The 25,076-nt window shown below is 37.3% G+C and overlaps 1 protein-coding gene across 3 annotated transcripts in view; it reads right to left on the bottom strand.

Annotated features, from left to right (window-relative positions):
* Positions 1-529: 529 nt before the first annotated feature.
* TRPC3 (transient receptor potential cation channel subfamily C member 3) overlaps positions 530-25,076 on the bottom strand; it is a 46,074-nt gene continuing 21,527 nt past the window's right edge. Inside the window, exons 4-13 of one of the 3 annotated variants that reach the window (XM_085323944.1) lie at positions 18,275-18,439; positions 15,157-15,373; positions 12,977-13,210; positions 11,315-11,579; positions 8,863-9,058; positions 6,831-7,040; positions 4,606-4,689; positions 3,492-3,567; positions 1,400-1,435; positions 872-950 (exon numbers count right to left, since the gene is read on the bottom strand). In XM_085323944.1, the coding sequence (XP_085180070.1) occupies positions 1,425-1,435; positions 3,492-3,567; positions 4,606-4,689; positions 6,831-7,040; positions 8,863-9,058; positions 11,315-11,579; positions 12,977-13,210; positions 15,157-15,373; positions 18,275-18,439 (1,458 nt within the window). In that variant the 3' untranslated portion in view covers positions 872-950; positions 1,400-1,424. Of the gene's footprint in view, positions 951-1,399; positions 1,436-3,491; positions 3,568-4,605; positions 4,690-6,830; positions 7,041-8,862; positions 9,059-11,314; positions 11,580-12,976; positions 13,211-15,156; positions 15,374-18,274; positions 18,440-25,076 lie in introns of all 3 variants that reach the window. The other 2 variants (XM_085323942.1, XM_085323943.1) reach the window with 2 other exon arrangements.

Below are 25,076 nucleotides of genomic sequence, written 5' to 3'. Positions count from 1 at the left end.
CTAAATCTCAGAGGAAGGTGCGGGTCAGGCCGGAGGACCAGAGGGAGCAGCCGTGAGGAAGGAATGTTTTATTTAACAGTAAGCATTGGAGGCGTTATTTGGAACTGCGTAACAAAAAAAGACCAGCCCTGCCCAGAGCTGTAGTTAAAAAAAAAACCTTTCTACCCCATAAAGAGTAGCTTTGGACTTTGAAAGCAGTTAAATCTAATATTTATCGTAGAAAGTAAATATGCTGAAAGGGAAAAAAAATTGGGCATGGGTGCCTATATACATACATGTTAAACAGTGCTTCTAAAATATATTCCCACTTACCTGATTTTCATCGAGTTTTTGTGAGCATACCTTCTCAGCTTATGTGCATCACTATTAAAGAACATAGATTTCCAGTAATCCTTCACCAATCTCTAGCTGATTTATTATACAGGGAAAAACCCTCTTCATACCTAGCTGTTGTAAGAAACACAATACTAAACTGTATATAGTATTTTAATTTTTTCTTGCAAATTTAGTGGAAAGAATTTTCAGCATGTATTCATAAACCTGTTAAAATACTAGCAATACACCCATTATTCCTTCTCAAAATGCATAAATGCAAAAAAGTATGATAATTCTTGCTTTTAGACACTTAAGAGAGCAATCTTTCTGTGATGAGTTAATAAAATTTCCTTAAGTCTAAATTCCAGAGAAGCTGTACATAAAGTTATTTAGTGCTAAAAATCTACAATACATTTTTCAAGTATAAGATACTGAAATATTATTGCCAATAAATAGTTGTGCTGTAGTCAAAGCCACGGTTCATTCACTGAATCATTCACATCTTAACATGTTAGGATTTAGTTTTTCACTGAGTTTATGTATTAAAATAGCCAACTCTTCTGTTGCTTGGGACTTATCTTCCAAAAGTTCATAGCGAAGACTGGAGATATCTTGTTTGATTTCCTTCAGTTCACCTGTATTAATCATTGAAAAAAAATACTTATTAGCAAAGCTTATAATAAAGTTCATTAAATAATGTTCTGTCAAGTAACATCAGTGCATATTTCAGAATTATTCCCTGCTCATCCACAATGTTCATGAAAGCAGGTGCAGGAGTGGGGCAGGAGGCTTTATTTCTTCACTCAACACAGAAGCATGTGTCCACCCCTGGATTGCACCAAAGGTATTTTCATAATCCAGCAAACTCTACTAATGTTGTGCTTCACAGGTACACAGAACATCAAAGATTCACAAAGCCCTTTATATAGGTTAATGAATTAATCACTGCAACACTGCTGAGCAGCTGGTAAATATTAGTATTCCAACACACACACTTTTAGAGAGAATAGGCAAAGAGATTTTTTTGGGGGGAAGTGATAAGATCACACAGGAAGAGTGTGGCAGAGCTGGCAATAAAACTCACAGCTTCTGAGTCTGTCTCCTCTTCCTTAACAATATCCTTTGAATTAGGAAAAGTCAACCAATTTAATATTATGTTGCAATTCGACACAAGTACCAACACCCCATCTAAATGGGAACCACCTTAGTCAGGAAACAATTGTCAAGGCCAGGCTTATTAACAAGCAACAGTTTTTCATTATAGGACGTTCCATTCAAGAATAGAAGTTTTTTTTAAAAAAAAAAATTCAAATATTATTCTTTTCCAAGACGGTTGAGGCCTACTAATTCTTACATGGTACCCACTGCAGGAAATTGTCATGTATGAAATAAAAGAGTACAAAGAATACGCAAGTTCTCTATGTGATGCAAAACAGGGAAGAAATCCCTAAACTCATGATTAAAATAGCTGCAATATATAACAATGGAAGAGAGTTTTCTGTTTATAATATAGCAGACTTCAGAAGTTCCATTTTCACAGCCCAGATACCTCAGGTACCAATGACAGCGGCAAAACGCTGCATCTCTGCTTTACAGCTAAGACTGAGGTTCAGGAGTTAGTCAACTTGTCTGAAGTGGACGTGCCTCTAGGAAAATTATGATATACATCATGATTCTTCCGCCCATTAACTGTCTTACTCATATAAACCTGTAAATACCTGAACAGACATCAGGGCATTGGAAAGACCTGAACTCCACAGGTATTTTATTGGCGAGAAAAACATTGTCTTCTAATCGTTCTATATGTGATTCCTCCATCACAGCGCAGGAATAGGAAAGAAGTGATAGGAATTCTGCAGAATGGCGCGAGAGGTATGCTGCGGCTAAGACATGTACAAGGACTGTCTTTCCCCATTATGTAACTTTGAGGAGTTTCTTCTCTGCTTCTCTCACTCATGAGCTTGGCTTTGCACCACCATACAGGATGGGGAAGAGTCAAAATGACAGTCCCTGCACAGCACTGCCTTTTGAAGGCACAGAGTTGGATTTAATTTTTATCCTAATTTCTTTTCTGCTCCTAGCTTCTTGCTGCAGAGTTACGGTTAAACAGGGAAACACTGACAAGCAAAGCAAAAGCCATGCAGCTTTATACCAGCCCAGCCCAGAACCACCAGTACAAAACAGGTACATTTGGCTGGTAGTGGTCATATGAATTTCTTACTGGTTGGATCAGGAAGGTTATGACCTCCAGTTTATGGGGAACAAAAATATTGCCGAAGTGGTTACTTACATTGTCAGAGAGCAGAGCTAGCCCTGGAAAGGACATGAGTCTAAAGCCTGATTAGCTTTCCCTAGAAGGCAGAGTGCTGCGCTCATCCTGACTACTTTATTCGGAGACCCGGAGACCTGCCCAGAGCTCACGAGTTTTTTTTTTTTTTTTTTTTTTTTCCCTCCCCCCCCCACCTGCATTTCATTTCATTCCTGGAAGGCAGCAGAAAGGAGGACAGTGTACACCTGAGTCTTATCCCAAATGGGAGTCAGGGGATGCACCTGGCACACCCCCCCCCACACACTGCTCCCATGCAAGTTCCTGAGGCCCCGTATCTCGAACACAGACATGAAGCTCAGGAATCCATCATTTCTCCAAAAATCTCTGGTCTTGCACTAACAGTGGCTACAATTCTTGTTTTTTCTCACCATACAGCTAATGTTATRCATTCTTTCTTTTAATAATATGCAACTTCATAGATGAAGATTCCACATAACTTCATGGATGAAAGGAGTCCAAGTAGTTCATGGCGTGAAGTAGTAAATTGTGTGTTCAGCTGAATGAGACAAAGATAGCCCTACAGCTCTAAGACTCTGGAAGTCTGAATACAGTTAGTGGTTTCCTCACAAAGTGGTTTCCTCTGCAACTCTAGGCAAGTCATGTCTGCATCCCAATTATCCATCAGTGGGGCCCACAGTACTTCCCAGTTCTAATTCTTTTGCCCTGCTTGTCCATTTTTGTTGTCGCAGACATGTTTTCCTTACTGTCCATTTACGTTCAGAGCACTTAAACTAGAATGAAACTATCATTTTAACTGAAGCCTCCAGGCCCCACTGTAATACCAATTCCTAACACAGCGTGGCAAAAAATGTCTCTGAATGTTACTGACAACTGCAGTGTCTCTTACCTTCATTTACTTCATCATTTTCTTTGTCCACTTGTGCTTTCAAAACATACCGTTTTATGAGTCTCTTCATTATTTGCTGCCAGATTAAAACAGTTGTACAATCAGGTAAGCATATATGCTTATATATATATATGTGTGTGTGTATATATATATATATATATATATATGTTAATGAACCTCTATTCACTTTTATTAACTGTATTTCTCACTTCCTTGTAAGCAAAAGAATGAGCAGCCCTAGATCAAGCAGTTATCTTATATGGGCTTTTTTGGTGGCATGCAGATATTCAATATTATAACAGAGAACCTTTCTCATCCAGTTACCTCTTATTTACTGAATATCACCATTGCTTGCAGGGAACATGGACAATATGGAAATATTGGATGTAATTTTGTTTCTTTTAATGCAGTGTAACAGGGGGAAACAAGAAGTTTGGTTTAGTGTGAACACGTAGAAGTCACCAGACGTGCCACCAGGGGTTTATAGGTTACAGGGTGTGCAAACCCAATCTTACGGATGTAACTGTATTATCTACATCATCATCAATGTAAAATTGTGGTGAAAAAAATGTATTTTGTCTAGCACTTTTCTGCCATGATCTTTATTTCCTTAGCCCTTATGCAGCCACTTGTATGGTGACACTGAGTAGCTTATGCAACACAGAACTTTTACCTAATCAAAGCCCCATGGACACCAAGTTATACCTAACAAATGGTGCTTGATCTGTTGTAGTTATTTTGATCAAGAACAAGCTCTAGGTAATAAAGTATGCTACAACTTCTTGAGTATCAGTTGTGTCTACCCCTTCCTGGCATAGGCTCCTCTGCCTTGACTCTCGTATAAGTATTCTGAAAAGGGCTGCTTAGAGGGGTTACAGTATCTCCATCCCTAGAGATTTTCAGAACTTGAGTAGACCAGTCTCTGGACATCCTGACGTGACTTGAAGCTGGAGGTTGGACTAGATGATTTCCAGAGGTCCCTTCCAACCTATTCTATGATATGAAAGTGTATGAAATAATTACTCATCTTATGTGATAAGTAATTAATACACATACACACACACACACTTCCACACACTTCCACTATTCAACAGTGGCCAGTGTACATACTCACCTGATACCGTGTTGGCTGATTGAGAATACTGTTAAAACTGTGTGATTCAAAAACTCTGGAGTTCGACTGAGTGAAAAGGTTCAACTATGAAACAATAAAACAAAAATAAAGCACTTTATGGAATTCACAGTTAAAACACTGCTTTCTATTTTCTTGCAGATGTTTCTATAGTCACTATTTTAGAATCTTATTTTCAAAAAACCTGATTGCCTTTTTTTTAAAAAAAAAAATATCATTTTAGCCATCCTGTTCACAGCATAGCTTCAAAGCAATTGTGCTCACACAGTTGAGAAGGTAACAAGTTATGACTTGAAGGCAGGAATGAACAGCCAGAGCAAGGAGAGACTCCCTAACATGGGTTTGGCAAAGGATTATTGTGGAACTGCACCCTTAAGCATAAGTTTAACTACAAGAATTCTCCAAAACATTTCTCTTCAGTTCAAAGCATCTGCAAAGGTGTTCTTCTAAAGCACAAATTTCAGGAATAATAATACCTATAGAAAACTGGTCACTGCTCAATTATCAGAGGATACCCTCTCCCCCAAATTTAATATTTTTGTAACAATGGAATAAAAATAGAAGGGGAAAAAAAGCCTTGAACAAGATGGCTTTGTGACTAATGCACAACATCTGTTACTACCAAATCAGTTGCCTGATTCTTAAATACGCTGATGAGAGTGGAGTAAAAATGTGTATTAATTGGAGAAGGCTCAAATCCCTAATCTACATTTGTCATTAATTTTCTGTATGACCAATTAAAGCCACTGAACCAGTAACACCTGACCTCTCATGGTGGCAAGGGAACGATCTGAAGTCAACTTGCACCTGTACAACATATTCTGCATACAGCTTGTGCATAGACAAGTCCTGTTGCTACTTAAGAAAGTTGGGTCAGGAGTGTGTTATTTGTGCTTACTGCAGATCCTCCTCTTTCCTGTGGGCAATGACACATCAGCTCAGCCACCATTTTTCTTAGAGAGTGAGCCAGGATTTATCTTTGTACACAGTATAATGCACAGTGTGTCAGCCCAGCTTGGCTCAGAGGAGGCTGCAGAGAACGAACAAAACAAAAAAATATTCCAGGGATATATCTTGCCTTTCCTAGAAAAAAAAAAAATTGGTTTGTACTTCAAGAAAACTAGCTCCACTTCACTTGCCTCAGCAGCATCTCAAACCTGATTTTCACTCTTCAGTGCCATACATTCTAAGCTGCTGCTCTATGATAGATCAGAAGGACTAAGTGTTTTGTTATAAAAGTGCATCTTTAGTGTGTTACAGTTTTTTAGTCATTTTTTATGTTTTTTAAACACTTGCAATGCTAAAGACCAGAAGTAGAGCAGTTAGCAGCAAAAACTGCTCCTTGCTCAACTGATTAAAACTGTCATCTTTAAAAACATACATCTACTTTCACTACATAGAGAAAACTGGATAAAATATTGTCTTTGTTAAAGATTCAGTAGCCCCAAACAAATGCCCTAAGCTCCAGAGATCTTCTACAAAAAAAGAGAGAGTTGACATTTCTGATTATTTTATGGTAAAACAAATCAAAAATGATTTTCAAAATACTGCTTTCGGTCTTTGTAAAATGCAAAGTCTTGAGGGTAATTAAAAAAAATGCATCCTTTTTAGGCTGTTTGTGCCCCACTTTCCCACCAACAAAATGGGGAATTATCTAAATCTCACTAAGGTGTTGTGACACTGCACTCACTAATATTTGCACAGAACATCTAGATACCCCAATTTAGAATGTTAGGAGAGTGCTGGAGATTATTACCACCAATTCCCTTTTTTCCTGCTCCACTCTGCTGCAGGAATAGACAGCATAGCTTTTGATAGTAGGGAGTGAAATACYATCCTGACCACACTTTATCTGTTGCCTCTTCTAGTTAAAGGAAAAGCTAGCTCTCCATATTCCCAGTCGTCATCCATGAAATAAAACTGTATGGTGACATCTCTCTAGTGGAGGCTGAAAACTTCTTTGTTTTATACTTAGGTCATTTCATGTGGAAATTACTTGCATATTTCATTTCTCATTTTTTTTTAATTATTATTATAAATGCGTTTTTACATATGACAATATGAATTACAGATCTATAAATATAAATGCCTAACTAATTRCCCTCCTATCATCAGAAGGACAAATTATCCCTGAAAATGTAAAGGAAAACAGAATGTTGAGATGCAAAAATGCCTCATTATTACAATTAAAAGATTTTAGTACCTACCCTAGATTTGGAATTGCCCATTCCCATTTCAATGTCCTTCTGCAGCCGTCTCCTCCTGCACTTTGAAAAGTTAATGATCCTCATGATGAAGTAGAAAAAAGATTTGGGGCTTGGTACAAGACTGAACGGTGGAGGTAATGTTTTTCCATCATCAAAATATGATAACCAGAGTTTAGAACGAGCAAATTTCCATTCTACATCACTGTCGTCCTGTGTTAAGATACAAAACAGGTATATGCTTYATTTTCATGACACGCAAAACTTCTTCCAAATGAAGCATCTTTTAAATATCTAACATTTTGAAATTGTATACAGCAATGTTACCTGCAAGTAAGACTCCTAGTAGTTCTGCAAAAACCCAACYGCTTTCTCAAATCTACTTTAACTAAAATTCAGCGCTCTCTCTATGTCAGCTTCTCACTACTGGTACTTGGTTCAAGCACGTGAACAATTCAGATGAGTTATTTTTGCATGGAGTGAAAGCTAATATATTAACTCTTTGCTATTTATAGTGGAACTATGTTTTTAAAAATCTTGTTTTTTCTTTAAATTAGTTACATGAATTTTGTACTCATGCAAACAAAGTAATTGTATTGGTTTCTAGGTATGTACAGTTTAAACTAGTAAGGTCCACAGCTTTTTACATAACTACAAACACTAACTGTGACTTATAAAGGACAACATAAAATATCAAATTTGTTTTCATGAAGAAATCCCGTTAAAAAATGACAAACTGATTTTGTCCTGATACATTCTTACCAAAGTTTTGCAAGTTTGGACTTGATTTACTCCAGGCGTTAAAAGCTGTTTTAGTATAACTGTTTTTTTTTTCTTGCAGAATTCCCTTAAACTTCCAAGAACCATTGAAAGTATTGCATATGACACAACCATCTTTACGTTAGTAGGTAGATTTGGGTTTTTTTCTCTTGCCAGGGGCAGTGTTTGTGCATGGATATGAATGTAGTACTSTGAATAACATCAGAATTTATGGTCTGGAAGACTGGCATTAAAAATACGCTTTTATTTTCATTTCAGGAATTTCAGTTTTATTTTTTTAAAGCAGATGTTTTCTCTACTACAGTTTCTGATTTTTTTTTATTGTAGTCAGATGCTCAATACCCTATTTTAATTAACAATGAAGATACTTTATCATCAATACTTTATCATCAAAACAAAATTAAAATAAAACATCTCCTTTGATGAGCAATGCAACCAGCCGCTGCATGTTAACTTAAGTCATTCATTCCATTGAGCTATTTGGCAGATTTGGAGAACTACCTCTATTGTGTTTTTAGGGCACATGACAAAGTTCAGGTAAGTTGAGAATCAAATTTTAATATTGCAGCTAAAGCAGAAAAAAAGTACATACTTCATAACTAAGCTTGTAAGCATTGTGAAGTGTGATTCAGTCAAAACAATTATGTGGGTAAATGCCTTTAGTATATTCCCAGTACAGTACCTAAATGTACAAAAGCGTGTACAGTAGTGGCACATGAACGTAAGTCCTCCATATGGAGGAGTCCAACTCCTCCATATTTAGTTAAAAAGTTTAAGACCTGGAAATGCAAATCAGGTTTCAATTTAAAAAAATGCATCAAAATACATTTAATCCACACCCTAATGATCTATCCAAAGATTGAAGTGTGTACAGTTAAGAAAACATGCAGTTAGCATCCTAAAGAAACTGGGAATGAATGAGTCAGTCTAAAATGTTTTRCCAACTACCTTTCTTTTCTACTTCACAGAGTCTTCATTTGAATGTCAGTTTTGATCGTAAAATCTCTGGATGGATGGCCTCTCTTTAGATGTGCACACCTGGCACAACATAGACTACCTGTTCAGATCATGTAAGGCTCTGCACCTTGGCTGGGTTGCCAGCTAAAGACAGTCTTAGAGCATGGTATTTTTTGTCATCTCCTTCATAAGGTAGTCCCTTGACTGTACTTTTGCATATCAAGATGTACTCATTAAGATAATAATTCTGCCCTTTTCCAACATAACCAAAGAGAACAACTTGWGAGCACAGGCATACCTCAATTTCTTGATATGAACTGTTGATCATTGCAATCARCATGTTGAGCAGAACTACAACCATCGTTACATTGTATATGCCATAAAGAACATAACCAATGTTCTCTATGAATTTATGATCGTATTTGAGGACAACAGAGGTTACTTCAGACAAACCAAATATTGACCAAAATAAAGTCTTGAAACTTTCTTCCACTCTGTATGAAAAAAAGAGGASAGCATTATTACTAGCTACACAAATAAATATATAAACTGTGCTTAGAACAAATGATAAGCAATCTCCAGTAATTTGTCCGTGACCCAAGTTTGTAGAGATTTTAATTTAGGCATTGATCAAAATAACAAACATGCAAGAAAATGTGTTCACGGAGTGCTTGAATTCTGCACTGTGCTCCAATACATCATGCATAATGTAGCTGTAACACTGCAAAATGCATTCAGTTACTGAAAAAAAAATTGTCAAAGACTGAAAGCTCAGTAGAAAAAGAAACTAGAAGGCTATCACATTTTCAGGTTTTGAGATGACGCATATTTTCATCTCATTATTTTCCTGTTTAATTCTGTAGGGGGCAGACTTTCCCTATCCTAAGAAAGTTAAAAATGGGGCTGGAGGTAAGAAAATTGCTGTACTTCTTTCACAGAGTTCCTAAATAAACCTTCCATTAGGAAGGCTGCATCCAAAACCAGGTAGCAGCAGGTTCGGCAACAGAACTGGTAAACCAGATTTCATGGGGTTTGTTCAAGACCACTGTTGAAATCACAGTAGGAACAGAGCACTTCAGTAGGCTGCAGGGACCTAAATACTCCCGAGACTCTGGGTTCACGACAGGCTGATTTCCGAGAAAAGGGAGCTGCCAAGACCTCTCGGACAGCTGTCTGACTGCCTATTTCAGACCTTCGGGGCATGTGACAGTGCCATTCCTCTTCCAACCCAGGGAAATCTGACCCCATGAAGGCTTTTGTGATGGGAAAGGAAAATGATTACAGTGATGGGCACCAGGGAGCCTTCTGATTCTCATGACAAAGTGACTGTTGTTTCCACGGCGCACAGGTCTAACACCCATCTGATCCGTTCRGCGGAGAGGCAGGCATCTGCCACCGAGATCAAGGGGCGGACTGCAGAGCTTGGCTTTCTGTCCGCGTAACGTTGCTACAGGTTGACTTACCATGCAGTGAGGATGCAGCTCACTGCAAAGCTCTGCTCTATACCTTACCAGGAGGTGGACTAAAGAATGTAAGCAAGAGAAGTTCAATAAAAAGTTGGTTGTACTTAAATGTCCCTTCCATTGTACCCCATTGTACAGAATCCACTGGAAATTACTTCTTTGTGTTGTTTAAACGTGAACCAACAGACATTAACAGCTATATTTTAATAAGTGTCCAAAATAAGCCAGTACATATATCTTGAGTGACTTGTTTTAATGCTGATAAATAATTTTAAATTCAAATAATATAGGAATGGGTGTATTGTCTAGTAAAATAAAACCACTAGCTAAGCAATGAATAAGTATTAAAATATTATTCATATTGAACAGCTGGTACCAGAAACTGTAACATAAATATCATTATATCTCATTATTTATCTGAAGGAAAGACAATGAGTAAGTATGAAAAGTCATGTCAAATTAAGGAAAAAGTCATGGAATCAAATAAATGAAAGCACTGCATTTTTTTTAATAGAAGTTCAATCTTGTGTAGAAAGATAGGAGAAAGAAAAGTTCTGAATTTCACCAACCTGTGGAACTACCTCTAATTTGGAATGTCCTAAATATTTATCCGTCATTTATACATCACTTTGTTTCAGAAAGTAAAAAATGGAAATCAGACAGATGCTTCTGAGAAGGTCATGGCAAGCAATCTAATTGCACAAGATGCAACCTACAGCCAGTGTTCTTTTGCACTCATGTAACTATCAATAATAAGCAGTTATCATGCAGATTGTAAATCTGATCCAAAAGAGCACAATGAAGTTCACAGATTTCTTTTAGTACTGAGCTAAGACAGACACATCATCTACAGAATTGCTAATTTCACTTCTTGAAAGATTAAAGTGTTATTTGGAGGCCTATTATTGACACTTAGGCTAAATCCCTCTCGGTGTTTCAATTAGGTCTTACAGCGAACAGTTCAAGACTAATTTTACTGGTTGATATGGGAAAACAGGAAATCAGTAACATTTTCTTGCAGCTGGTTGTCCACAAGTCTGTATGATTACCATGATACAGAGGTAAAATTATTTTAATGAAATCATCCTTTTTGTACAGAGGATAGAATTAGGCTTTTGTATTCTGTTTTGTAAGGCTCTGAGATACCTGTTTTCTCATCAACTTCAGCAGCCTTCCATTACATTTTAATGATAGGAGAGAGCATGCAATACCTCACAGACTTTGTTATCTTTATGAAAAACTGAAAGTTTCGTATTTCCTTTCGCTTTAACATAACTTCATACTTACGTTGTAAAGGCTGGGTTTAGTTTAGCTCCAAGGTAGTAGGAATACAGTATGAACATTCCAATCATAAATGCAAGAAACACCATAATGAAAAGGACCATAAACTTGAAAATGTCCTTAACAGTCCTTCCAAGTGAAATCTGCAAGGGCCCAAAACTCTCATTTGCAGGCAGGATATATGCAATCCGAGAAAAGCTAAGCACGACGGCAATTGCATAAAGGCCTTCCGATATTATCTGAGGATCAGATGGGAGCCATTTATCTCTAGCTGGAAGACATAAAATATAGACATAAATATAAGAACTTTTGTATTACAATGTTTAAATTGTAATACCATGTTGATAGGATTTGTCATGAACATGTCTGAAACTAGTTGAGACAAATATTTGGGGAGTCTACCAACTGCTACTGTATAGTTGCTATTCTATTCCTATTTGCTTTAAGTCACAAATGATGAATGTAAATTACATTAACTTTTGCTAGAAGAAAATTTATGCTTGCTTCAAGATGAAAGAGTGCACACAATGTTTGCTTTAACCTGAACTGTGTAACAATGAATAATTTCTTTACTGCCTTTTGTAACATGACCATGTGATCAGCTTTTTTAATATGGACTGGCTAAAGCCAGTAATTAATTCTCCACTAATAAACCCCAACACGAGAGTTAACAGAGGTTGAGAAACCTCTGTTATTATTTGTTAATTATATAAAGCTTTTGCCATTGTTACAAATACAGGATATAATTTGGACCTTACCGAGGTCATGGATATTTTTTCCATTGACTTCAATGTCAATAGGATCATGATTTTTACTTATATGTTCAGAAATAGAGTTTATACATAAATTCATAAATTCTTTTATGATATGAGTTAATGCATCCTTGTAGCAAAATACCACTGAATTAAAGTGTGCTTGATACCAAAATAATGTATGTACAGAAATAATATATATGTACAAATTAAGACTGATTATATACCACTTAAAGTAATAAAATCAAGTCTGTTACTGTAATATACTGAAGTTCATAAAGTATGCTGGAGTATTCTGTCAGCAGCAAACACAGGCCTTTGCTGGTAGCTGCAAATATAAATTTTTGACACYTTTAATTACATTTTTTCCACTGCAATAACTATTTAATACTTCTGTTCTATTTGAACAGGACTTTACTGGGGGAAAATTTGGTACAAGCTTCTTCCTTAATCCTAAAATGTTGATAGACCTTTAGGAGTATGAATGATTCTACTGAACCAACCCTCCAAAAAATAAATAAATAAATAAAGAATTCACAACAAAACTATTTGTTGTGTGTTAAGTCAAGAATAAAAGATAGCTTGGAACTGTTTATAAAGCAAAAGGTCAAATTCAGGTTTGGTATAAACAGTTCATAAAGTTAAACTGTATATAGTTATGCTTGAATTGATTTCGTCCTTACTTATTGTTTGGTTTTAATATATTGGCAAACTTGTTTATCAAATTAGCATAACAAGTACTGTTTAAATAGCAGGAAAAAAAAACAGAGGTAGAAATCATTAGATAATGCTACGAACACAAACACATGCAAATACTCATTTTAAAGCTTAAACTTGTTAGTGCATTTCACAGTTTAAATGAATGCCAACCRGATTTTCTATTTTAAGGTCTGCGTTGCAAAAAAATTAAACTCACCATAAGTAAAATATTCTATTTCTGGTGGAAGTGTGACTTCAGAGAGGTCACTCTCCTCAATGTAGTTGTCCACATATTGTTGTGCTTTCGTGGCCTGCAGAAATGCTAGAAGCCTGGCTGTGAAAGCAGCAATGAAAATAGACAGCATCCCAAAATCCAAAACATTCCATAACTGCAAGATATATTCCCTAGGTCCTTCCAGCCAAAGCTCTTTGCATTCTGACCACATCATACCTGCAAGAAGAAATGAAAAAACATAACGATGTTGGCCACACTGTTTTCATTTAAGCTCTTTGCATTCTTTCATCGCACAAAACCAGGTGGTGCAAGTAGAGCAGAAATTCATTTATTTGCAATGTCACAGAACTGTCATACACTTAATATGGCTGTCTTGGTTTTAATGGATTTGATCAATTTGCCAGATCTTAATCAATACGCCAGATCTTAACCAATACGTCAGGATAAAGTTCAGCCATCTCCATACTGTATAACACGGCACCACAACTTTGCAGTGAACATGCACAGGCAATGAAAGCAAAAGTCTAACAACATGTTGTGTTTCTGAAGGAGGAAGAATTTTAAATGTGGAAAAAAGGAACTCCTCTTTTTATCATTCACATAACACTTCTTAATCAGAAGATTTTAATTGTTATAGAAAAGTACGACTCACAACTGTATAGAYGACAAAATGTAAATGGCAAAATTATAGCACTGGTTCTCCACTTCGGAGAGTAAGACGCTTTTCAGCATGGAAAGTGGAATTCAGCTATTGTAATTCAACTTTCTTATTCAAACCTCTCCTCAGAGATTCATTCATGTGGAATTAATCCAAACAAAAATCTCATCATAACTTAGATAATTGTTGAGAATCATGATTTTTGCTTACTTCAAGGTTTGTGAGGGGAAAAAAAAAAGGAGATAATTTTTTTTCCTTGTTTCCCTAGGATAATGCAAAGGGGTTCTGCTCTGAACAAGCTTGAGCCACAGACTCTTCAGTCTAAACCGTAATTTTGCTGTCATCCTAAGCGTATGCACAGCAGCCACGCACTGGATTTGCTTGGGCTTCATTGGTACTCAAGTGCCAATCAATTTCGCAGAGTGACCAAGTCCCTGAGCCACCAAAATCACAATCCTTGCCTTCCTTGCCTTCCATCAAATAAAGAGGCTGTTCCCCACCAGCACACATTGGGACTACCCAAAAGGCAGCATACACAAGGGATACTCATCTCCTTATCCTAATGTAATTTAAGATAAACAGTGCTTAAACCAGAAGACATAGATGATTGAAAAAACAGGGCAAGGTACCTTCATGTAACAGCCAGAGTAATATTTCCTTTCTATTCTGCAGCTAGTAAAATCTGAGAACGCTATATTATCATGTGGCTAACCGGCATTTTCCTACCTACGCAGGGCACCTGACTGACGAAGAACTAGAAGATAGTATTTTCTGCCAWAAATAGTTTCAAACAGGCTGGCAGGTGACCAGATTTGGGAGTGTGGGGTGGCACATGGGACTGAGTAATGGAACAGACTCATTAGCCCCTAGACACAGGTGGACACTCTGGTTTCTCCTGAATGCTACCTAAGTAGTAATGCCACATGAGCACTACTGAGCTAACACATTTGCACTGAGCAGTGGRACCTCCTGACCTTCTGGCACACAGAGCAAAGCAAGCTTCCTGACCCTGTTTAAGAACACCAGTTCAGCAAAGTATTGGCACCAATGGCACACTTTTCCAGGTGCCCTTCCAGCCACTGATTAGCCCTTTATCCCTTCTTTTGGGGCAACAGTYGTCAGCAGCACTCCTGCCCTCGCTCACCACACCTCCCTTGCCCTGCTCTGCTCTAGTTCAGAAAAAAATGGCCTCAAGCCTCATCTGTGCTGGGGTCGTTGCCACAGAGGCTTCCTTATTCTTGCCTGGGCGCTGCACTACATTGCAGGTATAAAGCAGTCCAGCCACTCCTTTTATGTCCCCAACCTGCTCTTCCGAAATAGTTTTACCTCACACTGCAAGAGGGGTCAGCATAGAGATACTTTCACTAGTTTTCAGGCATTAATCTGCCCTCAGTATTTATGCAGCAGCTGTGGGGAAGGTTTGGGACCTAGGTGTCTCTCCTTTCTTATTGAATCTGCCTTCAGGAAAAGAGTTGACATAGAGATGAAGGGGCAATATACCTACCAAGTACCCATACCATGATCAGCATTTCTGTCCAGGTGAATTGGGTAGTCTTCACCCTAAAGATCTGCTTAGGGTAATCAGTAACAGTGACATTTGGTAGCGTTGTTATACCTTCAAATCTGTCTGAAGCATTGAACACCAGCAGGCCTAGGAAAATAATGAAGGATGCTGCGTGTGCCACAAATTTCATAAATGGGCTTCGAAGAATTCTTCCAAGCTGTGAAGGCAAAATGAAATCTGTCACTCATCTTTCTCACAGAAAGAAAAACTCTTTCATCAAGCATTTCAGAAGCATGACTCAGAGCTCAGGACAGTCAGGAACAAAAATTTTTACTCTTTACTTAAGGATGTTAAGGACAACAAAGTGCTACACTGTACTATTCCCAACACAAAACTCCCAAAGCAACCCTATGGGGTATGTCATCCTGTTAGAGAGTTTTCATGTTATTCCATAAACTCTAGATGGCAATGCTGGCAGGGAAACACTCCCAAGGAATTAGAAACATAAGCAGTGGCAGTGACCAGAACAGATCTGATCTAATGCTCACATATGCCAGTGGGGGACTGAAGCAAGCCGGGGGAAAGCAAACAAACAAAGGACCTAAATACCAGAATGCTTTTCATACCAACAAGAAAGTGCTATTAGTTTGTCTACGGCTACAGTCTAGCTCTGGGAAGAACTACAGACTCATCTCCTCATCTCTGGCTATTGTACTGCAATCACAGAACATATGTTCATAGCAAAAGTCCTAGATGAATGACCTTTAAATGGGTACTTAAACCAATGAGGACTATTGTACCACAATGGCATAAGCAGGACAAGATCAGAAAATTTACTATTTTCAAATAAATTCAGCCTATTTCATTCACATCTGTACCTCTACATATGCAGAGGCAGTCTTGCAGCAGAGGGAATCAGCTGGCATCCGGGAGACCACACTGGGAAGAGCAATGGGACTGTCACTACTACTCTCTGCGTAAGAAAGGAGTCTGTGATCCCATCAGTACTAGCCTTAGCCTGCAGCCAGTGTTGAAGGCACCAGAGCTGCAGTCCACCTCTCTGAGGGTAATACTGCCAGCTGCCTTTACCTGTGCAGTGAAGGTCTAATGCTGCCAGTGAGGCTGCAACCTCCTGATTTGGCTACTCAAAGAGCACAAGCATCAGCAAGGCTGCACCACAGACTAGTTCACACACCGGCTCAAGTGCAGAGATGGTACTAAGACTCCCTGCTGGCGCTCTTTGAAGACCTCCGGGACAGACTGCACATTTGAACTTATTAGTCTTTCCCAGCTTACTTCCCTTTGGAGGGATTAATACCCTTGGGATACATCCCATTTCTGCACCTTAAGCGTGACTACGCTTGTTCCCCATCCACACAGGGTGTGAGGGGGTAGATGCCAGACAGCTTACTTTACCTTAGCTGCTGCACACCAGCTAAGGAAAAGGTCTCTTTGGCTCCTCCAGTACAACAGCAGAATCCGCTGCCCTGCACATAATGGCCAATCTTTATTAATGCCAATATACAGTTTTATCACGATGAACTATCACGTACATTACCAGGACTACGCAACATCCCAGAATCCCCCGTGAAGTACAGCATCAGCAGCACTAATGTAAGAAAACAACTGCGTTCAGTAGATGGGGAACTGTAAGTAGCTTTCTCATTTCACAGAGYGATTTCTTTGAACCTAGGGTCAGCTACTCTGGACTGAGCAGACCAGCACACACTGAACTATTTTAGAATAGTTCAATAGCATTTACTACCTATGCAAACAACCTCAGTATCCTTTCCTGCTCCTGACCTTTAGAAAGCATTTTGAAATTACAATATCAAACAACTGATCTAAACCTACAGTACTTTTGTTTGACATGAGCACTAGCAAAAATGTTAGGTGTTTCTGGTACTGGGAATTAAAGCTCAAGGACAAATGTCACTTTTCCATATTAGACACTAGCTAAAAAAAAATATTAATATGTTTCTATGACATGGAGCTGTAAGGAATATCTTCACTACTCATAATTACAGAAAGTGGCATTTTAGAGAATAATTTAAGTAACAATTATACCATTTCATAAAGGTTAATCTTTAAAGTAAACAAATAAATATTTAATGCAGAGAAAACATCGGATTCTCTTGAAATATGCAAGAGATGAGCAAAATCTTATTCCTTTTTGAGGTGAACTACAAAAGCAGAATATAAATCTGAGTGAAACAGATTTCTCTGCTGCACAGTTGTTACTGAAAGAAAATAAGACCATGCTCAGCTCAGAAGTAAATTGACTTAAAATTAAAAAAAAAAATCTTAAAAAAAACCAATGAAACTGAGAAATCTTTTTAATTCTTCTGATTTACTAAAGGTCTATCAATATGCTGCATTTGCAGATAGCTCACATGTTGCAGACTATAAGGATTTCAAAGAAACTTCTGTTATTTTCATCTTGAGATTGTTAAGGAATATGGAAGCACCCATTCATTTTTGCATCATTTAAGAAAGGTAAGTGTTTACAGTTACATTCTCTTATGAATATATAGTACCACACGGTTGGAAAGCTGTATTTAATTTTATTGCTGTTCTGTGGTTCAGCTGGTAAACAGACCTGCTAGCACTGTAATTTAGGATTAAATTCTGCATCACTGAAGTCAACAGACGTTCTACTGATGGTCTATACAGGAACAATATCTGATCTTAAGATGCCACCAGAGAAAATTTGTTACAGAATCTTCTGGGCCACTGGGTAGTGACTATTAAAAAAACCCTCAGCACCAAAACAAATACAAGAATTCAGCTGCATAGCAGAGACTGTGAGGTGAGCATGATCTAAAGAACTAGGGGAAAAAAATATCAGAGAAGGGCTTTTTCTTTCTTTAAACTTAACAACAACTTATGTTCCCTCTATAGCTTCATCAGTGTAGTTCTCTCTTTACAATGCAACATAAAACAAATAGCATCATTTAGCTCAGTGACTAGAGATCACTGAAAATACGATTATTTAGGAGCAGTAATTTCAGAAGCAGCAAACTAGAGGCACAATACTACATTCTGGATGTCAGAAACTGAAAAACAGCACCCAGAATAATACAAGATATTTTAATATGCAATTTATAAAAGTCAGTACCCTGCTACATGGTGCAATCCAATAACCAATGGCTAGAAACGGAAGGCCCAGTGCCACAACCAGCACAACCAGACACTTGATAGCTATGGTCTGCTCCCGTAATCCTGAGAGATTTTCATACCAGATAGTCAGTAGCTGTTGCTGACAGTTGGGATGGGCCACAAACTGTAAAGAAAARGAATGAAAACAGACATATTAAAATTCATAATACAAGTCATATAAATATTGCATACACGAACAGTGAACCTTAAACATCTGGTGCTAATTCATATCTTAATAAGTATGATTTTTTTCCCTTTCCTTTAAAATGAAGTTTGATAAATAAAGAAAAAACTGCTGAGCTGATTAGAAGAAGCACTTTGGGGAAAGGGTTGCACATGTGGACAGCTGTCACTGATAGAAGCTTCGATACATCATTAGAACAGTGTTACACTGAGCTTTAATCCTATCTTGCAACAATTTCTCTGCAAATCAGACTGATGGAGATTAGAAATTCTGGTTTGACCACAACCCATCCACCCTCTCCCCTTCTCACACATACTGTTCACAGGCTTCCTTTGAAGTTGCTGTCATTTGATTTGATTCTTTTACAAACATTCTAAATACTTCCTTCACAGCTACACATTTTAAGTTTAAAACTTTTTAAGACAAGAAATAAATGAAGCAAAAATGTAGCACAAATGTTTAAACCTCCTCAGAAGCAGAGAGATGGCTACTGAAAGGATTCTTTATTCTTACATTAGCATCAACGAAGCAAGTCATCACCTCTGTTTGGAATTACTTTGGATATTAAAAATAGGTTAGAAGCCACTTATTGCACACACATTTTTATGTTTTGTGAAAGATAAAACTTATCATTCAGTAATACACAGAAATTCCATTTTGTGAATCAGATAAGATGGTCTCATGCTTTTGATGATGCTCCAAGTCATCAAGAACCTTATAATGGATGTTTTATTTCATGCTTTGTTATTCTTTATACTAAATACGTAAATTTTATTTTGCAGGAGTTTTACATTTTCTCTATTCAAAGTTTGTGCCTTTGATACTATCTTAGCTGAAAAACATTAAATACTCAAATTTGACATTTTCAAAAACAACTTCTCCCTTTTTACTATTTTAAGATTTTAAAAGTTCTTCAGTATACAGATTGTTATCAATGTACAGACTCATGCTATTCTTGGACCTCTTTGTGTTGTGATGAGCTGTTAACACCTTAACAGAGGCTCAAATAAGGTTTGAATGGTGTATACTTTACCTAAAAATATAAACATTTCAGGGATTTTTCTAAGCAAGATGATTTTATTTTCAACAAATCCTTTTGAGATATATCTTTTATTCTTGCTGACTGCTTTATATTATTTATCAATACTGCTCATTTATTTCTATAGCAGCAGAAGCAGGGAAACCACAGGAGTAAGTTTGTATAAATATCTGAGTAAATTTCAAATTTCAGTACTTATTTCTACATTCCTGAGCCAACATCCAGGTATTTACATAAGAATGTCCTGATCATCAGTAATCTAAGCATACAGAACTACCACTGATTTCAATTCACTGAATGTCAGCCCATTTTTGGAATGTCTGACCCCACACCCAAATTGTGTTACTTACTTCTCTTACACTCAGACACGGACACATGAGGGAAGATTTTCAAATGTATTTACTTTGTTTTGACCTAACTGTCCCCCACTGAAGTCAACGGTAAAATATCAGTTGATCCTAATTGAGCAGAGCCATCACTAACCATTTCCGTAACTTAAGTAAGTGCTTTAAAATCTTAAAAAGACAAACATCTAGAGAAATAAAGCATTCAAGTGACTCTATCAAGGTTTAAGCACAACAAATAGCAAATGGACAAGCAGAGAATACACAAGATAAACGCACTATTTTTTCTGCAGACGATTAGTTACTCCAACACAAATTTGCTCCCTTGAGCCTTTTACAGAAGTTTCATTAGCCTCCAGCTTCTGCAGATCTTTCCATCAATGTCAGAAAACTGAAAGGAAGCACTTGTTAAAATGCTTAGATCCTAAACGCAGACACACATTAAGGATCTACTACCTATTATTAAACAGATAACTTCATCTTTCTGATAAGTAGTAAGTAGATGCGTGAGCCTAGGTTCAGTAAAATTTCAGCATGGGAAAGGGACTATTTCCCCAAATAATTCTATAACAACAAAACAAGCTGTGTCTAACTACAGCATTTGTTTCGATATGCTTCGAGCTTTATTCTCCTAACATCACTCTGGCTGAGTTTGTGGGTGAGGACAAGCACATTATTACCATATTTTTAAAGCACTGTTGTAGTTCTTTAGGATGAACTTACCTACTACGTGGATGGAGGAGACTGTGCTGCCTCTCCACTAGGAGCATATCATATCATCACGAGCCTGCAGCCCTTATTGGGTGCTGCTACTGAAGAAAGGCAAGGGGTGGGAGGAGAACAACACTACAGCTCTCTATGTTCCCAGCCCATTACATTTACAACTCCATTTCTAAGTCATCATCATACTCATCATTATCACTGTAACTGTTACTATATTGTGGCCTGTGAGACTGCCACATCACGAAAGCATATGGGCCATCAGTTAGGCACAAGAAGAAAAAACCTGGTCCTCATTGCAATTTGAAGTTAGTTAATGTTCTTGTCAAATTGGTTGATACTTCCAGCAAATAGGAATAAGGAATTAGTATTTTCACAGAAAGGATTTTAAAATAATTCGGATAACTTCATGTTGGATGAAAAGGGAAATTTGATCAAGTTACTTATACTTAAAAAACAAAACAAAAAACTCTAAGCCTTGTGTATCCATTTTATCATCATTTTTACTCTGTTGAGATCATAATGTACCATACGTACTCTTGCTTGCCAGGTCCTACCTGCAAAACAACATTTATATTCCAAAACTCATTAAAAAGTACATACAGTAGTACAATAGGGCAGACTTCTTTCTTCTTCTTCTTCAAAAAAAATCAAATTAAATAGTTGGCAATGGAAACAGAGAACCTTAAATCTCTTGGGAAAAGGAATCTGAAGCTGTTGCATGAGCTTTAAACAGGGAAGCAATCTTCATATTTTAATCTACTTGCTCCAAAACAAAAGCACCAAAGTATTTTGGTACGTGATTCGTTAGCTAGTTAGATCACATATTAACATAGTTTGTGCCTATAACAGAATGGCAGACAAATAAATAAGATTTTTTAAAGTCTGTAAGAAATTCACATAAACTTGAACATTTTTGTTCTTAAACAGGCTGTCACCACTGAAGCTTATACAAGGAAAAAAAAAYTGCCAATTGGTCACATTAGAAAGACTTTTTTGTGCGTTTTTGTAAACCAGTTGAATTGTGTGTTCTGCCATATGCCCCAGTCTCATCTTTTGCTAGAGTAAATTTCATTCTCAATTCATGCCATCAAGGGCCAAATCCTGCGGCAAGTTCACTGTGGGCAAAGACATAGAAAGTCAGTAATTACTTCATACTATGAAGATATATATATAAAAAAAGCAGGCTAAAAACTCCTGGAAAGAGGAGAGAGAAGGAACATCTGCATCATTCCCCCTGTTATCAGACGGAATGGAAAGAAACAGAAAGCAGTTAGCCTCAGGATATGAATCAGCCCACTTGCATTTCATCCAGAGCTGCGTGCTGGTTTATTCCTCTCGGACTATCAACATTATGATCTGAGGCTGAAATGAGCTCTGCCTGCGCTATCTCTTTTCGCAAAAAAGGGAGGAGTGAGTGAGTAAGCTGCCAATAGTTATGGCAAGTTCTTCTCTGGCAGTAAGTCTAAGAGCTCTTGAGAAGATCTTAAGAGATTAATTTAATTGTTGGCAATTGCACTATCTGCACCACTTCCAAGCCCCCACAGCAACTCAAGTCACTTCTTCCATCCATAAAAGCTCTGAAATTCATCCTTCTCTCTGGCTTTGCCGAAATATTTCAGATTTATGCTTTGGTTGTCTTTAATCTGAGCAACTGCAACTTTGTCTCTGGTTGCCTGTTTATCCATCTCTCCCCCTTCATCTCCTTCAGAAGACAGCAGTTCACATCATTTTTCACCTACCAATCACATCATGCTGCAACCTTGTTTCTTCTGCATTTCTCTTTTCTCAGTCTGCATTCCATAAAGTTTCTCTGTTTTTGCTACGTAAGTCTATCTTTTCTTATTATTACATTTGTCTAATATTTTATGACTCAATCCAAATCCCACTGAACAAAAACTGTGCATGTAGACCATATCTGGTCACTAAAAAAATTTCAGTTTTATATATCTGCTTTTCAAGGTACAATTATCTGTAATATTTTAGATGGATTCAATTTGCATTGAGTTCCATGACCACGAAGCAAGTGATCAGTATGTAAATATTTTTCTGTATCAGTGATTATAACGTAATCACTCATAACAATGTGTAACACAACATCCAAATGACTGAATTTAGACCTAGCAGGAGCAGATCCTAGCTTATTCTGACTTATAAACACACAGCATACAAAGCCAACTCCGAATCTTGTATCCTATCTACTAGAAACTTCAGTGTTTGAAAATTAAATTCTGTAGTTTTACTCAAACTTGTTCGTTTCATTTGGAAATTCTGTTCTGATTTTCATCTGAATAAGAACTACAGAATTTGGCCCAACGTCAGCTACTTCTCTATGATTTTGTTGGCAGCCTAAAGGCAGAGCTAACACACAATACAAGAATTAGAAGCACTACTGCAGTAGCAGTTCAGCATGGAGGGCCAGACTACTTGCTCTAAATAGTTTTTCTTGGCTCGTAATTCCCTCAGACATTCACTGTTAGRGCTGCAGTTTCAGTCTGAACTTTAGCTCCAAAATCCATACTCTTCATACAGGATGGGTTACTTCCCTATGCAATGCCTCAGGTATTAAGTGCAGGAGCTTCATTAGAGTTAAAAGCTGCACTTCCCAAACCACCCTTCTGAGAACATTAGCTCACTTCTCATATGTTTTTTTTTTTTTTTTTACCGTCTCTCTCTTCCGCCAAAGGGCGTATCGCTCATGAGCCACTTTATGGAACTGCAGTTCTGTTTTGTCGCGCTGTCTATTTTGCGACAGTGAACTGATCCAATACRACTAACCCAGAAGTGCAGCTAGAAATATTGTAAGCTGAGAAATATGAACCACATCCTTGCCTGCTTGCTACAGTTACCGGGTTGAAAGCATCCTGTGTGGAGTTCCCGCATTTGAATCTGTTCTGCAGTCAGAATATTGCTATACTCTGCAGCAGTTATAATGGGGCCAATTTCAGCAGCAAAAGAGCACCACAGCAGAGAAATTTGCCAGCTCCTTCCTTGTCATACCCTCTGTACTGACCACCTACATGGACAGCTCATGTACGAATATGGAAACAACTCTGCACCGTGTGTTTATTTCCTCCCACTATGATCATTGCTCTTCAATGCTCTGAACTGCATTTCTCAGTGACTGGAACCAAACCCTTGAGTTTATCTACAAATAACTAATCTCTTGCAGGAGAGAACAAGTTTGCTACATTGAATTGTCTTGCATTAGGTAGATTTTTGCTAATCTTAACAGATCTGGGTGGTTCTTTGCTCAGCAACAAATTTCATCAGCGACAATCATTTCTGGGAAGAAAATTATAGTCTTCAGCAATGAAGAAGAAACAAGAATTTCAACAGTTTGGTCCGCACTGACATTCAATAGCATAAAGAATTCGTAAGTTATCTAGGTATGATAGCATGTTCGCCTACTGAAACTAGATTTTTCCTCTGTTCTGTTCTTTTCAATTAATTTAATGTTTCTGTACATTTACTTTGAAGTTCAGTAATTCACATGCGTTTATCTGCTGGACACATTCTATATCAGAAACTATTTGCTGCTTGTGATCTGTGTTTACAATTTTTGTTAGCCATCTTTTGGGGACATGATGAATATGAGCTTTTCCCAGCAGTTCTGGCAGGTTGCTTACAAATCACTTTATATGGCAGATTGGCTCAACAGGTGGCCACATAACACAATGTTATTTATTCTGAAAGACACAAGAATTCTCACAGAGATGATGAAACTATAATGGCTGTTAAGACTGGAAATTCTAGTGACCATGTAAATAGGTAGCTGTAAATAAAACATAGGCAATGCTGTATTGCTGGAGTCCTTCTGACATTAGGTCATCATATTAACTATTTCCTGTGCTAATCTAATCTGTTTCCTGTTCTAATATCATCTGGAGAAGAACACCACAGCTATATACTGAAAACTGCAATAATACATGGATACATATCTATGTCAAATGGATTATGTGATACAGAGCTATGCTTTTTGATATAACATTCATTCACAAAATAATTGTGTTCATTAAAAGTAATTTGACAGGGTTATCTGCTGAAAACACATTGCACTTTACAAAACACTTACGAACACAGATGTGCAAACTGATAACAAACTGATTAAGTGACAACAAACATATTCCATGCATTGCCAGGATTGAATTTTGTAAGATTTTTTTTTAAAGGAACACATAGTCAATCATGTAGAATTTCTCTCTACACTGTTTGCTTTTTGATATCCACACAGTAGCAGATGAGCTCTTTGATATACTGCCATGTTTTAAAAAAAAGAAGAAAAACCAATATGCTTATTGACAACGTAAGTAATCTCTTTTTCTTTTCAAAGTAGTAAAATACAGGTTTTTGTTTCAAAATATATATATTTGTTGGTAGGAATTCTGGTAGAACATTCTAAGACTTCCTAAAATTTACTTTCAAGAATTTACCTGCCTCATTAAGTTATTTAAGGTAGAAAGCAAAGATAGCA

This window comes from Rhea americana, unplaced genomic scaffold (genome assembly GCF_003343005.1).
Source record: "Rhea americana isolate MKP2758 unplaced genomic scaffold, rheAme1 scaffold_89, whole genome shotgun sequence".
Taxonomy (NCBI): domain Eukaryota; kingdom Metazoa; phylum Chordata; class Aves; order Rheiformes; family Rheidae; genus Rhea; species Rhea americana.
Note: the sequence above shows the minus strand (reverse complement) of the source record. Positions and strands in the feature narration are given on the sequence as shown.